Below are 15,224 nucleotides of genomic sequence, written 5' to 3'. Positions count from 1 at the left end.
CTGTGTGTGGGGGGGGAGAGGCTGTTGAAGGTGAGGGGTGCCCTCACTGTGTGTGGGAGGGGAGAGGCTGTTGAAGGTGAGGGGTGCCCTCACCGTGTAGGACCACAGAGGTTTGGGGAGGAGTTGGAGCCTTTGCTGAGCCGACGTGGACTGCTGGCAGCAGGTGCACAGACTCTGAGGAGCTGCGGCAAGCTCGTCCCACGAGGCGGTCCATTCCCCTTTCGTTGCCGGGGAAACGGAGACCCGGGGAGACAGAGGAAGACGCTGGCGTCGGGACTGGAGTTGATCCCAGGCCCCAGGCTGCAGCATCTGTGCTTTACCAGCCCTGTGGGGTCCTCACCGTCCTGTATCAGGAGACTCAGGGTACCATTTAGGTCATCGCTGTTGCTGCCTCTCCTCCCTGGTGAGAAGGATCCACGTAGCAGATGGCGGGGCACTGTTCTTTAAGGTTTTATCTCCCCACCAGCTGCAAGAGAGCGAATGTTTGTGACTCCCCAAATTCGGGTGTTGAAACCTAACCCCAAATGGTGGTGGTGTTAGAAGATGGGGCTGTTAGAGGTGATTAGGTCACGTGGGGCTTCGTGCATGGGATAAGTGACGTGCCCGAGAGCTCCCTCGCCCCTCCAGCTAGGGGAGGACACGGGGAGAAGACACCCCCGTGAACCAGGACGCAGCCCTCGTCAGGCACTGGCTCTGCCTGGACCTTGATCTAGACTTGCAGCCTCCGGAACTGTGATGATGTGATGACAGGTTCTGTTGTTTAGGAGCTGCCTCGTTGATGGCATTTGTTATGGCCACCCCGCTGGCTAAGGTACTACCCTACCTTGCCCTGCCCGCAGCTCTGAATTACGGGCTAAAGGAAGGGCCATCTATGGGAGCAGAATAGATTCGGGAGGAAGGCCAAGTGCTGCTCTGAAGGAAGCCAGCGCTTGGTGGAGACCGTGTCAGACAGGGGCTGTCATTGTCCTTTCGAAGCTGGTGACTTACCAGGGCAGGTTGCGGGTGTGGGTTGTGCATCCGGGCTGTGCCAATGGGGACTGCCAGCTGAAGAAGTCACTGAGTTCCATTTTGGTCCTGATGGTGAATAATGAAATCATTATCACTGAGTTCGATTTTATTTTAAGTTCTTGTTTATTGTTCGTGAAATTCGGGGATGTGGGGAGGTCATTGTACTTTGCTTGGGGAAGATGTGAAAAATGCATCCTTTGTAGCTTTTCCCAGTTTGGGGGGGTCAGATGTTCTCTGTCTCTCTCTCCAGTCATTGTGCTTTGTGGGTTTTCTGTCAGATATTTTGGTGCAAACAAAAAAATTGACTCAAAATAGCTTGAGCACAGAGGAATGTATCGCCTCACACCGCTGGCAGGTGGAGGGGCAGGTGCAGTTTCAGGCATGGCTGGATCCTGGTGCCTGAACGATGCCGTCAGGATTATCTCCGTATTGTCCTTTCTCTTCTGCCTACTCCCTGCACACACCCTGGCCCTGCTTTCTTCTGTGTTAGGTTCATTCTTGGGTTTGGTCTTCCCACGTGGCGAGGAAGCTGGCTGGCAGCAACTCCAAACTATACGAACGTTGCCTCTGATGCCAGAGTGGGGCAGGCGACAAGGAGGCCCCTCCCCAGTTCAGTCCGTCATTCCCCAAGTGTTTTTAGGTTATTGCTTTTTCTTTTCTTTTTTTTTTTTTTCTTTTTTTTTTTAAGACGGAGTCTCGCTCTGTCGCCCAGGCTGGAGTGCGGTGGCGCGATCTCGGCTCACTGCAAGCTCCGCCTCCCGGGTTCCCGCCATTCTCCTGCCTCGGCCTCCCAAGTAGCTGGGACTACAGGCGCCCGCCACCACGCCCGGCTAATTTTTTGTATTTTTTAGTAGAGATGGAGTTTCACCGTGTTAGTCAGGATGGTCTTGATCACCTGACCTCGTGATCCGCCCGCCTTGGCCTCCCAAAGTGCTGGGGTTACAGGCATGAGCCACCGCACCCAGTCTTTTCTTTTGAGACGGAGTTTCACTCTTTTTTGCCCAGGCTGGAGTGCAATGGCACGATCTCGGCTCACTGCAACCTCCACCTCCCAGGCTCAAGTGACTCTCCTGCCTCAACCTCCTGAATAGCTGGGATTACAGGCATTCGCCACCACACCCAGCTAATTTTGTATTTTTAGTAGAGTTGGGCTTTGACCATGTTGGCCAGGCTGGTCTCAAACTCCTGACCTCAGGTGATCTGCCCGCCTCGGCCTCCCATAGTGCCGGGATGACAGGCACGAGCCGCCGCGCCTGGCCAGGTTGTTGCTTTTTCTAGTTTGTCCAGTGTTGATAGTCACAAAATAAGAAAGATCTTGGACATTGGAAACAATAATTTCAAAGAAGGGATAAAAGTTAAAATTGAGATGACTTCCCAGAATGCTGAGAGAGAGAGGGAGATGCAAAATCCGACAAGAAAGGCAGGAAACAGGCTCAGGAGGCCCAGTATCTGATTAATCACATCCCAGAAGGAGAGAACAAATTATCCAAGAAAGTTCCCCCAAATTGAGATTTGTGTCTCCAGATTGAAAGGCCCAGGGAGTGGTCAGCCTGGCCACGAAGATCCCTACGGCAAGGCCCGCAAAGCGTGCGATTTCAGAGGAGCCACTCCATGCCCACCAGGAGGAAAACCAGGTTGCATTCAGAGGGTCAAGAGTGAGTCTGACGGCCGATCTCAAAAGGAACTCTGGAATGACGTGAATGTGTTTAAGGGAAAAGCTCTTCTCCCTCCATTGTATGCCTGTCCAAACACGAGGAAGAGTGAGGGCAGCCTAAAGACGTCTTCAGACGTGCACAGTCTCAGATACCACCTTCTTCCCTGCAACCTTCTCAGGAATTGAAGAGGAGTAAGCTAAGAGACGGAAGGATGGAATCCAGCAGTGAGGGAGTGGGGGCCCCGGGGCAACCGTCTTCCCAGTCCAGATGGGAGCAGGACAGAAGGTCTGGAAAGACGCCCCAAACAAAGCGAAATTGTTGAATGTTTGCAAGTGCCGAGAGCAGATTTAGATAACTGGGGAAAATTATAGTGATGAATTAATTCGTAATAAATGCAGAGAAACTGAGCAAATGAACATGAGGCAATTTTTTTTTTTTTTTTTTTTGAGACCGGAGTCTCACTCCATCCCCCAGGCTGGGGTGCAGTGGTGCGATCTCAGCTCACTGCAACTGCCGCCTGCCAGGTTCAAGCAATTCTTCTGCCTCAGCCTCCCAAGTAGCTGGGACTACAGGCGCCCACCACCACGCCTGGCTAGTTTTTGTATTTTTTTAGTAGAGATGAGGTTTCACCATGTTGGTCAGGCTGGTCTCGAACTCTTGACCTCAGATGATCCACCTGCCTCGGCCTCCCAAAGTGCCGGGATTATAGGCATGAGCCACCGCACCCGGCACAATGAGGCAGTTTTTAACTCCAGTAAAAACAAAAATTCGTATGTGAGGGAAAAATGAACGTTGTATACCATATGATGGTTCAGCTGTGGATGGCGTCTACCTGGTGTCATTTTCTGTTGCTATAACAGAATTCCACAAACTGGGTAATTTATAAAGAAAATAAATGCGTTTCTTACAGTTTTGGAGGCTGGGAAGTCCAAGGTTGAGGGGCTGCATCTGGGGAGGGCCTCCTGCTGTGTCATAACCTGGCAGAGGGCATCGCGTGAGCCGGTCAGCTCAGGTGTCTTCCTCTCCGTGTAACGCCACCAGTCCTATCATCAGGGCCCCGCACTGCCCACCCTACCTAGTCCTAATTACTTCACAAAGGCCCACCTCCAGTCAGCACAGGAACGGGGGTTTACGTTTCTAACGTGAAATTTAGGGGACACATTCAAAGCACAGAACCTGGTTATGATGATGTAGAATTGAATATCCATCGAGTTTTAAAAGGTGAGGTGTGTCTGAGAACGGGGAGTGTGTGTGTGTTAGAGTTACAGGGGTGGGGTGTGTTAGTACAGGGAGTTTGTGGAGTGTGTGTTAGAGTTACAGGGGTGGGTGTGTCAGTGAGAACAGGGAGCGTCTGTGTTAGAGTTACAGGGGTGGGGTGTGGCGAGTGAGTACAGGGAGCGTGTGTTACAGGGGTGGGTGTGTCAGTGAGTACGGGGAGCGTGTGTGTTAGAGTTACGGGGTGGTGTGTCCAGTGAGTATGGGGCGTGTGGTGGGAGTTACAGGGTGGGGTGTGTCAGTGAGAACAGGGGGCGTGTGAGTGTGTAGGGAGTTACAGGGGGTAGGTGTGTCGAGTGAGAACAGCAAGGGGCGTCTGTCTGTTAGAGATTACAGAATTGGGAGTGTGGCAGTGAGTACAGGGAGCGTGTGTTACAGGGGTGGGTGTGTCAGTGAGTACGGGGAGCGTGTGTTGGGTTAGAGTTACAGGGGTGGGTGTGTCAGTGAGTACAGGGAGCGTGTGTGTTAGAGTTACAGGGGTGGGTGTGTCAGTGAGTACAGGGAGCGTGTGTGTGTTAAAGTTACAGGGGTGGGTGTGTCAGTGAGAACAGGGAGCGTGTGTGTTGGGGAGAGTTACAGGGGTGGGTGTGTCAGTGAGTACAAGGGGCGTGTGGTGTTGGGATTACAGGGGTGGGGTGTGTCCGAGGTGAGGGAACAGGGGAGTGTGGGTGTGGTGGGGATTACAGGGGGTGGGAATTGTGTCCAGTGAGTACAGGGAGTGTGTGGAGTGTGAGTGTTAGAGTTACAGGGGTGGGTGTGTCAGTGAGTACAGGGAGCGTGTGTGTGTTAAGAGTTACAGGGGTGGGTGTGTCAGTGTCAGAGAGCTACATGTTCACCTTCTATAGTGGAAAGTCAATGGATGCCTTACGGTGGAATGTCAGGAAGTGGGAACGTAAGCGTGTTGTTTATAAATTTGGAGTGCATAGCAAAAGAAATTTTTTTAAAGGATTAAAATGGGGAGGGGGACACAGGGATTGGGGTGGGCCGGGGCCCGCATCGTGGATAGTGACAGCCCTTGAGACTGAGCATCCATGACTCTGAAAACAAAAAACAAAGATGTTTTTGAAACTCATAGGGTGCTTACAAAGACCATCAGGAAGCCAGGCACAGTGTCTCACGCCTGTAATCCCAGTACTTTGGGAGGCCGAGGCGGGCAGATTACAAGGTCAGGAGTTCAAGACCAACCTGGCCAATATGGTAAAACTCTGTCTCTACTAAAAATTAAAAAAATGAGCCAGGTGTGGTGGTGCCTGTCTACAGTCCCAGCTACTCGGGAGGCTGAGACGGGAGAATCGTGTGAACCCGGGAGGCGGAGGTTGCTGTGAGCTGAGATCGTGCCACTGCACTCCAGCCTGGGCAACAGAGCAAGATTCCATCTCAAAAAAAAAAAAAGAAAAAGAAAAAGAAAAAGACAAGACAAGACCATCAGGAATTCTCTTACATTTCTGAACACATTTTAAAGTTTTTTGGCCCTCAGCTGGGCACGGTGGCTCACACCTACAATCCTAGCACTTTGGGAGGCCGAGGCAGGAGGATCACCTGAGGTTGTGAGTTTGAGACCAGCCTGGCCAACATGGTGAAACCCCGTCTCTACTAAAAATACAGAAATTAGCTGGGCATGGTGGTGCACACCTGTAATCCCAGCTACACGGGAGGCTGAGGCACGAGGATTGCTTGAACCACGAGAATTGCTTGAGGCGGAGGTTGCAGTGAACCAAGATCATGTTCCCGCACTCCAGCCTGGGCGACAGAGCAAGACTCTGTCTCCAAAAAAAAAAAAAAAAAAAAAAAAAAAATTGTTTGGCCCTCAAGGACAGGACGAGAGGATACTTTCTAAGTCAGAGGACCCAGCCAAGCCCAGGCAGTGGATTAATCTCTGGAAGGACAAAAATGGGCCTCTCAGCCTGTGGGGGTGAGTGTCCCTTCTGTCTGGAGACAGACATATCAAGGCCGGTGTTGTCTCCATATTCAAAAACAGATTCCCAAGTGTATTCATTCATTGCCTCGCGCCTGCCCAGGGAAAATAAGTACTTCGAAAATTCACTTTGAGGTTGCAATTATGGATCAAATATGTGTGTTCTTTTCAAATTTATTGTGTGTGTTTCACGCTCTGTGTGTTCAGTGCTGACGGCTGCAGGACTTGGCACATGGTGGTGCCCTTCCCGAGAGCCTAGCAGGGTTTTAAAGGACTGTGAAGAGTTGGGCATCACTCAAAGCGTCATTTCGCAGGGCCTGAAGCTCCTGTGCTGGGGCTGATAGAACCGTCCAGTTGGAAGGCTCCAGAAAAGTGTTTTTGTCTCCTTTCACATTTTTTTTTTTTTTAGAGACAGAGTCTCCCTGTGTCACCCAGACTGGAGTGCAGTGGCACGATCATAGTTCACTGCAGCCTCCAACTCCCGGGTTCAAGAGATCCTCCCACCTCAGCCTCCTGAGTAACTGGCACAACAGGTGTGCACCACCATGACTGGCTAATTTTTTTTGTTTTATTTTTAATTTTTGAGACGGAGTTTTTCATTCTTGTTGCCCAGGGTTGAGTGCAATGGTGCGATCTTGGCTCACTGCAACCTCCGCCTCACGGATTCAAGAAATTCTGCCTCAGCCTCCTGAGTAGCTGAGATTACAGGCATGTACCACCACGCCCGGCTAATTTTGTATTTTTATTAGAGACAAGGTGTCTCCATGTTGGTCAGGCTGATCTCGAACTCCTCACCTCAGGTGATCCACCCGCCTCGGCCCCTCAAAGTGCTGGGATTACAGACATGAGCCACTGCACCCAGGCCCTAATTTTTTAATTTTTTATAGAGATGAGGTCTCACCATGTTGCCGAGGCTGGTCTCAAATTCCTGGGCTCAAGCGATCATCCCACCTTGACGTCCCAAAGAACTGGGATTACAGGCATGAGCCACCATGCCTGGCTGAGTATTTTCCTTTCTATTAAAGAATTATTTCCTCGATACTCACTTAGTCACTTGGGAAAACTGCAGCAGTGCTGTTTTGGTCTGAGAGCAATGGAGGCTACGCCCCATCCCCCACAGTGGTGAAGTCAAGCTCCCGGTGCTAAGATGCTGATGGTAGCAGTGGCCCATCTAGTGTGGCTGCTGCCAAGATGCTGGCTGCAGTGGGGAGGCGTGGCTGGGCCTCCTGTTCCACAGAGCAGGTAGGAGCCCTCCCCGGGTGCCATGGCCACTGCCCTGGGGCAGCTCCAGACGCGGGCAACTCCAGACGCGGGCATCTCTGTGCTCTGGGAAAGCCACCCCTGTCCCCTGCAGGCTTAGAAGTGCCTGCTCCAGGCCGGGCACGGTGGTTCACGCCTGTAATCCCAGCACTTTGGGAGGCCGAGACGGGCGGATCACAAGGTCAGGAGATCAAGACCATTCTGGCTAACACAGTGAAATTATTTTTTTTGAGTTTGCCTATGCTTTGTTATGTGTATCCTACATTGAAAGCCTCGCTTCATTTGTCGATCATACATCATGATCAAGCCATTTTTAGAGTTTTTAGAGACGGGTTTCACCGTGGGTCTTGATCTCCTGACCTTGTGATCCGCCTGGCCGGCCTCCCAAAGTGCTGGGATTACAGGCGCGGAGCCACTGCGCCCGCCAAGACCATTCTGGCTAACACAGGAAACCTCATCTCTATCAAGTCATGCACCAAGTCAGCTGATGGTGGGCGCCCAGTCCCAGATACCTAGGAGGCTGAGGCAGGAGAATGGCATGAACCCGGGAGGCGGAGCTTGCAGCAGCTTGATCCTCCGGCCACTGCACCCAGCCTGGGCTGAGCGACTGGGCTCCCAAAAAAAAAAAAAAAAAACAAGAAGTGCCTGCCCAAGCCTGGCCTCTGCAATGGTGCCCAGGTGCTACTTCAGACCATCCAGGTGGGTCCACACTTGGGGCAGCACTGACACGCCCAGCCCCCCTCAGGACTTTGGGCGACGTTGAACACGGGAGGGAAGCTGAGGGGCTGCTGAGGGTGGCTCGGTGCTCGCCTGCAGGCGCCCCTTGGCATGAACAAGCTGGGTGCCATGAACAGCAGTGGGAGGCAAGACAGGCTCCTGCGTGGAAGGGGGCAGGTCCCTGGTGAAACCACTGCTTCAAGGAGGCCTGGGGCCCAGGCTGCCAGTCCTGCGGACTGGAAGGGGAACTCGTGGTGCTTTTGCCATCAGAGGGGGACGTGCATGATGGTTGGCGTGGGCTGCCTGTGGACCAGTCAGCACGCACTTCCCCACCCTGAAGACAGTAAAAACCCCAGACTCAGCTACAGCAGCACAGACGGCGGGATGACCAGCTGCGGAGAGCTGCCCTCTCTGCTGAGAACGGAACGCTTGTCAGGACGACCTGCCCTCAGAGGAGCCACCCACTCCAGGCCTCCTCTCTGCTGAGAACTGCAGAGACGATGGGACGCCCTGCCTGCAGAGAGAAGCCGGCCACTGTGGGTCTCCCCTGAGCTGTTCCAACACCCTGCAGCTCCTCCCTCGCCTCAGCCACCCCCACTTGTCTGCGGCGTGCACTTCCGCATTCTTCCTGGACGCAGGACAAGAATGCAGCAGCCACAGAGGTTTCCAGCCAGAAGAGCAATATCCCAAAGGTGCCGTAACAGTGCCCCGTCAGTGCCTGTGCCAAGGAGAGAGAGGCAGAGACAGAACGGGCCCTCAGTGTGCCCTCTGGGCTCAGTGGCAAACGTTTGGCCAGCCCAGGAAAGCCTTGTACTGGGTGGGTCAGAGGCCTGCTTACTGCTCTGGAGCCCTCCACCGGGCAGTGGCCTGCAGGAGCAGGTGCCCTCGGCTCTCAGTGCTGCTGCATCTTTTGCCCTCTGAATCACTCTCCTCAGATGGGTGGAGTTTGCTCTGGTGTTGCTTGGTCTAATCTACCTAGTGGTGATGGGCAGTCTCTGTGGATGGAGAGTGCAGTTTAGCAGGAGACAGAGGAGCACATGTGGGAAGCCTGGACTCCACGTCACCAGGGCTCTGGTGGGGCACCGTAGGAAGAGCCTCTGGAGTCCAGGAAGGGGACGGGGCCCGGAGGAGGAAGCAGAGGCGGTGCATGTGCCACAGCCGGGGAGGGAGGTGCTGCATCCCCATGGAAGGCGCTGCACAGGTGTGCTCAGATCAGGCAGGTGTGCCATGCACGTGCTCACGGCTGCATCAGTGGAAAGCAGAGGACAGGGAAAATTCGAGGCAGTGCCCAAATGCCCAGGCCTGCCCAAAGACTGGGCGACCAGCTGTCTGAGCCGGTGGGAGGCCACCGGCGGCACCACCACTGCACACCTCGCTCTGCCCAACAGGAGACCAGGAGCGCGGCACACTGCCTCCTGGGACGCAGGGGGCGTGTGGCCAAGTCCAAGGGTTCTAGACCCTTCGATGGGGCAGACGCCGCTTGAGAACCGTGGCCTCCGCAGCCTGGCAGTTTTAGATGAGCCTGTTTCTGAGGACTCACTGGCTGCATCGTGGGCTTCTCTGGCAGGAGAGCTGCAGAGGCCATGTGCTCCGCGACCGTCCCCAGGGCCAGGTCTGGCGCAAGCCTTGGTGCTGCCGCCTCGCCTCCCGCAGCCTTAGAATTCTGAGTCCCTGTTCAGCCTCAGCTGTCGACTCACTGAACGTCTCGTCACACCGAGCTGCGGCCAGGGCTTCGCCCCTTCTAGGTTTAAAGCAAGAGATACTCAGGTGAATCCTATGCGTGAAATAAATCAAGCAACTGCACGCAAGGCTCGCCACGCTTCAAGTAATACCACGCAGTTTGGGTTCCCGTGATTATTGGTGTCAATACCGTACTTAGAGCTTCCACACACTCTGCGACAGACTCCGGCTTCATCCACGAAGTGAACGTGAGTATGTTCTCAAGAAGAACATTGGTGTCTGGGGATGGGACATATTTTCCTTTAAAATATTTATTGGTCAAGTGCGTGGCTCACTGTAACTTCCAGCATTCTTTGGGAGGCCGAGACGCAGCTGATCACAGGTCAGAGATCGTGAGACCATCCTGGCTAACACGGGGTGAAACCCCGCCTCTACTAAGAAATACAAAAACTAGTCGGGCAAGGTGGCGCTCGTAGTCCCAGCTACCGGGAGGCTGAGGCAGGAGAAGGGAACCCGGGAGGCGAGCTTGCAGAGCTGAGATCCGCCACTGCACTCCAGCCTGGCTGCAGAGCCGGTGACCCGGCCTCAAAAAAAAAAAAAAAAAAAAATTTATTGACTGGGCACGGTGGCTCACACCTGTAATCCCAGCACTTTAGGAGACCGAGAGAAATCACCTTGAGGTCAGGAGTTTGAGACCAGCCTGACCACATGATGAAACCCCATCTCTACTAAAAATTACAAAAAGTAGCCAGCGTGGTGTATGCCTGTAATTCCAGCTACTCAGGAGGCTGAAACAGGAGAATCACTTGAACTCAGGAGGCTGAGGTTGCAGTGAGCCAAGACTGTACCACTACACTCCAGCCTGGGCAACAAGAGGGAAATTCCATCTCAAAAAAAAAAAAAAAAAAAGTATTGCGGCCAGGCACGGTGGCTCCTGCCTGTAATCCCAGCACTTTGGGAGGCTAAAGTGGGAGGATCACTTGAGTTCAGGAGGTTGACCAGCCTGGGCAACACAGCAGTACCCTGTCAATTATCCAGGTGTGGTGGTGTGCCTGTGAACCCGGGAGGTAAAGGCTGCAGTGAGCTGTGATCGCACTACTGTACTCCAGCCTGGGTGACAGAGAGAGACCCTGTCTCAAAAAAAGATTTTTGTAATTGTGGTTTCTTTTTTGAGACAGAGTCTCACTGTGTCACCCAGGCTGGAGTGCAATGGCACAATCTCAGTTCACTGCAACCTCCATCTTCCGGGTTCAAGCAATTCTGCCTGAGCCTCCCAAGTAGCCGGGATTACAGGTGCCCGCCACCACACCCGGCTAATTTTTGAATTTTTAGTAGAGATGGGGTTTCACCGTGTTGGCCAGGCTGGTCTCTAACTCCTGACCTCAAGTGATCTACCTGCCTCCGCCTCCCAAAATATTGGGATTACAGGCATGAGCCACTGTGCCCAGCCTTTAATTGTAGCTTTTTTATTTTACAAAAAATGTTCCAGGCATGGTGGCTCATGCCTGTAATGCTAGCACTTGGGGAGGCTGAGCCGGGCGGATTGTGTGAACTCAGGAGTTTGAGACCAGCCTGGGCAACATAGCGAAACCCTGTCTCTACAAAAAAATACAAAAGTTATCTGGCCATAGTGGCACACACCTGTAGTCCCAGCTACTCAGGAGGCTGAGGTGGAAGGATCACTTGAGCCTGAGCTGTGGAGGCTACAGTGAGCCGTGATCGCGCCACTGCACTCCAGCCTGGGCGACAGAGAGAATCTCTGTCTCAAAAAAAAAAAAAAAAAAGAAGAAACGCATTCTTTTTTTTTTTAACTTGAAAAAAGAGAAATGCTGACAGAAAGTTCCAGCCTACCTGTAATCTGCACCCCAGAGGTGACTGGGACGGGCGTGCAGTCCCGTGTCCCTGTACATGCATGGTCCACATGCGCACTCACACCACTGAGACCGCACACGCGTGGTCCATGCGCACACTCACACCGCTGACGCCGCGCACGCGTGGTCCACGCGCACATTCACACCGCTGACGCCGCGCACGCGTGGTCCACGCGCACACTCACCGCTGACAGCGGGCGCCCCACGCAGCGTCACATCTGTTTTTCCTGTACTTTCCTGGTGTGATCCTGGCGAACACAGTCTGTGTCTGCAGACCCCCTGCAATAGCCCCTTTCCCTTGGAAACAGAGCTGAGTCGGAGCTCTCCCGCCTGCAGGCTTGGGGAGGTGATGGGAGGGAAGGACCAGCCCGGACTGGGGCACACACAGCGGCCACAGCCCTGCAGCAAACCCACTGGGCTCCAGGTCACACGTGGGCTCTGCAGCGCCCATCTGGGAGCCCCCGGCGAGAGGGCGATGTGAGCCTGACCCCCACAGAGGCCGAGGTGCCTGAGGACAGGAGGGGCCCGGCTGCAGGAGGCCGGGGCTGCGGGAAGCCAGGGCGGTGGGTGCAGGCAGGGCCTGGGCGAGCCTGGGTAGACACAGGGAGGGGGTCCAATCCGCCTGCCCTGGTAAACCTGGAAGTTGCGCTCACGAGAAAGCCTTTTCTTCCCTGAAAGTGAGTGAGTCCCGATGTCCGGTGTCCTGTTAGCGGCAGCCTCAGGCCTAAGCCGTCTCTAACCCTCACACAGGCATCGACTACAAGACGACCACCATCCTGCTGGACGGGCGGCGGGTGAAGCTGCAGCTCTGGTGAGTCTGGAGGAGGTGCGAGCGCCCCGCACCCCCGGGGAGTGACCTCCCGGTTGACCCAGCGCCCCGGGGAGTGCCCTCCCCCCACCACCATCGGCACAGCCCCCAGGGAGCACCCCCACCCCACCACCGTTGGCACAGCCCCCGGGGAGCTCCCCCACCCCACCACCACTGGCACAGCCCCCGGGGAGCACCCCCAGCCCCAGCTGCACCAGGCCTTCTCTGAAGGAGGCAGTGGTCTGTTGTCTGGGCCCCCGTGATCCAGGGTAGGGGACCCCAGGACGGACATAGCGCTGTGGCTGGGAATGGGCTTTTGGGGTTAGAACCTGTGGCCTGGTGTCTGTGGGAAGATGCCAAGAGGGGACCAGTGCAGTGTGGTTGAGCAGCCCGGGGTTCCTGGGTCCCCCACGCCTAGCTCAGCGACGCCACTGAGCACCCAGCAGGGAACTTGGAGTGTCCTGGTGCCAGTGGGACTGGTCTGACCTGCGGGTGGAGGAGCCAGAGTGGCGAGGGGAGGACTCACTGGCCAGCCTGGGGCTGCTGGCTCTGCTCTCTCAGCTGTGAGAACCCCAGCTCCTCCCCTTGGGGCCGGCCCGGGGCACCTCTCCCTCCACCAGCTCCTGGCTTTGGATGGGGGAGCTCCTGCGGTTCCAGCTCTTTGGGGCAGTGGGGATGGGGGGCTCCTGTGGTTCCATCTCTGTGGGGCGATGAGGATGGGGGGGTTCCTGCGGTTCCATCTCTATGGGGCGGTGAGGATGGGGGGGCTCCATTGGTTCCAGCTCTGTGGGGTGGTGGGGACTGGGGGGCTCCTGCGGTTCCAGCTCTGTGGGGTGGTGGGGACTGGGGGGCTCCTGCGGTTCCATCTCTGTGGGGTGGTGGGGACTGGGGGGCTCCTGCGGTTCCATCTGTGTGGGGCAGTGGGGATGGGGGACTTCTGCGGTGCCTCATCCTGGGGCTGCCTCCCTCCTGGGCGTCCCTCCTGTACTGCTGCCAGCCCTGGGTGACCCTTGCCCGAGCCTCCTGGCCCTTCCTGCCTGCTGGGCCACCCCTGAGCCACGTGCGCCTCCAGCAGCTGGGACCCCCTTCTCTTACCTGTCCCCCTCCTACCCCTGCCCCGTCCAGTAGTGGCCAGTCCCGGGAGCCTCTCCCCACAGTGTCCCCGAGCGCCCTGGCCGGTCCTGCTGCACAGCTTCAGGCCTCCCACCCAGTCTGCTCTCAGGTCCCCGCTCCCCGGGCCCTCGCTGGGCCGGCACTGGAGTTGCCGTCAGCCTCCGTCCTGCTCCCCACCCTCTGCCAGCTGGGCCTTTGCTGCCCTCTCCCGGCCCTGAGCCCTGCAGGTCCAGGACCTTGTTCCCAACTCTGCTGTCCCTCTCCAAAACCATCCTTCCTGAGGGGCCAAGGCCATCCGAAGGCCGCACTCTGCCCCATGCCTGCCTCCGAGCTCAGTGCCTTCCTAAAGATCTGCTTGGCATCAGGGCTGGCACATGCCCTCTCCCAGCTCCACCCCGGGTCTGGCTGCTCATCTTAGCGAGAGCCTCCCTGACCCCGGCTGCCTAGCGGGCCGAAGAGTCACCCTCAACGCTTTTCTCTCTCTCACCTCAGGAGTGAGATCCCGGGGACTTTGGCCAAGCTCAGAATCACCCCAGGCCCCAGCAGGACCCTGAGGCCACTCGTGTGTGGTGCCAGCACCTGCTCTGTCCACACTGTCCTCTGAGCAAGGTCACACTCCCACCGCAGACCCCGGAGTGTGGTCCTTCCTGATGCCCACAGCTGGGTCTTCTGCCTGCCCCCAGCTACCCTCACCTCCCTGCCTGCACCCAGTGGGGCTGGGGTTGGGCTCTGCTCTGCTCCTTCAGGGAGGCAGCGGCACAGGAGGCCGGCACATTGTCCCAGCTGAGGAGGGAGCGCTCCCACTTCCCGATGGGGCTCTCTGACGGCACTTGCTGGCCCTTCGGCCTCCCTGCGAAGCTGGCAGATCGATCTGGCCCGCTGCCTCCTCAACCATAAGCTTTTGGGCAGCTCCCACTGTGTGCAAAGCCTGAGCACCTTAGGTCCTGCTGAGGCTTGAATTCTAGATCAATTTGCTTCTCAGGAAATGAGGCACTCACTCCTAGGCTTTGACAATGGCCAGTGTCTCTGGTCCCCTCTGGAGCCCCAGGCCCTTCTCTCTGTTGCTGAGGGTGGTCACCGACCACAGGTGCATGTAACAAAAATAGCAAAACCATGCCGCGTCCCACCGCTCATCTGTGAGGCTGTATCTTGCGTGTGGGGCCGGCCCCCAGCCCACTGGGGAACCTCCCATTGATGTAGGTATGTTAATTGCACGTGCAGACTCCGAGAAACAGTGCTGGCTGTCCCAAGGCTGCCTCCTCTGGGAACTGATCCCTGGGGAGCACCCTTTCCACCCTCATTGCTTACTTTTTTTTTTTTTTTGAGATGGAGTCTCGCTCTGTTGCCCAGGCTGGAGTGCGGTGGCGCGATCTCAGCTCACTGCAACCTCTGCCTCCTGGGTTCAGACAATTCTCCTGCCTCAGCCTTCTGAGTAGCTGGGACTACAGGAGCACACCACCATATCCAGCTAATTTTTGTATTTTAGTAGAGATGGGGTTTCACTATGTTGGCCAGGCCGGTCTCCAACTCCTGACCTCGGGTGATCAGCCCGCCTCGGCCTCCCAAAGCGCTGGGATTACTGGCATGAGCCACCAAGCCTGGCCTTTCATTGTTGGAGCTCCGTTCTGGTCTTTGTGGCTCCTAGTACCTGCTGTGTGTGCCGTCATCTGAGAACTCAAGCCTGCCTTCAGCTTACTCCAGGCAGTTCCCTGTATTCCTCCCCTTTTGGGGGCACATTGGAAGGGCTGACTCCGTGTGAGTTCTTTTTTTTTTTTTTTTTTTTTTAATTTTTTTTTTGAGACGGAGTCTCGCTCTGTCGCCCAGGCTGGAGTGCAGTGGCCGGATCTCAGCTCACTGCAAGCTCCGCCCCCCGGGTTCACGCCATTCTCCGGCCTCAGCCTCCCGAGTAGCTGGGACTACAG

At 55.8% G+C, this 15,224-nt stretch overlaps 1 protein-coding gene across 1 annotated transcript in view; it reads left to right on the top strand.

The window, feature by feature from the left end:
• Nucleotides 1–15,224, top strand: part of RAB40B (RAB40B, member RAS oncogene family) — a 36,737-nt gene that overhangs the window by 18,207 nt on the left and 3,306 nt on the right. Inside the window, exons 2-4 of the mRNA XM_031656982.1 lie at nt 12,132–12,194; nt 12,295–12,429; nt 13,347–13,455. Of these exons, the coding sequence (XP_031512842.1) occupies nt 12,132–12,194; nt 12,295–12,429; nt 13,347–13,455 (307 nt within the window). The remainder of the gene's footprint in view (nt 1–12,131; nt 12,195–12,294; nt 12,430–13,346; nt 13,456–15,224) is intronic.

This window comes from Papio anubis, chromosome 17 (genome assembly GCF_008728515.1).
Source record: "Papio anubis isolate 15944 chromosome 17, Panubis1.0, whole genome shotgun sequence".
Taxonomy (NCBI): domain Eukaryota; kingdom Metazoa; phylum Chordata; class Mammalia; order Primates; family Cercopithecidae; genus Papio; species Papio anubis.
The sequence above is the reverse complement of the archived record's forward strand: the minus strand, read 5'-3'. Positions and strand labels throughout refer to the sequence as shown.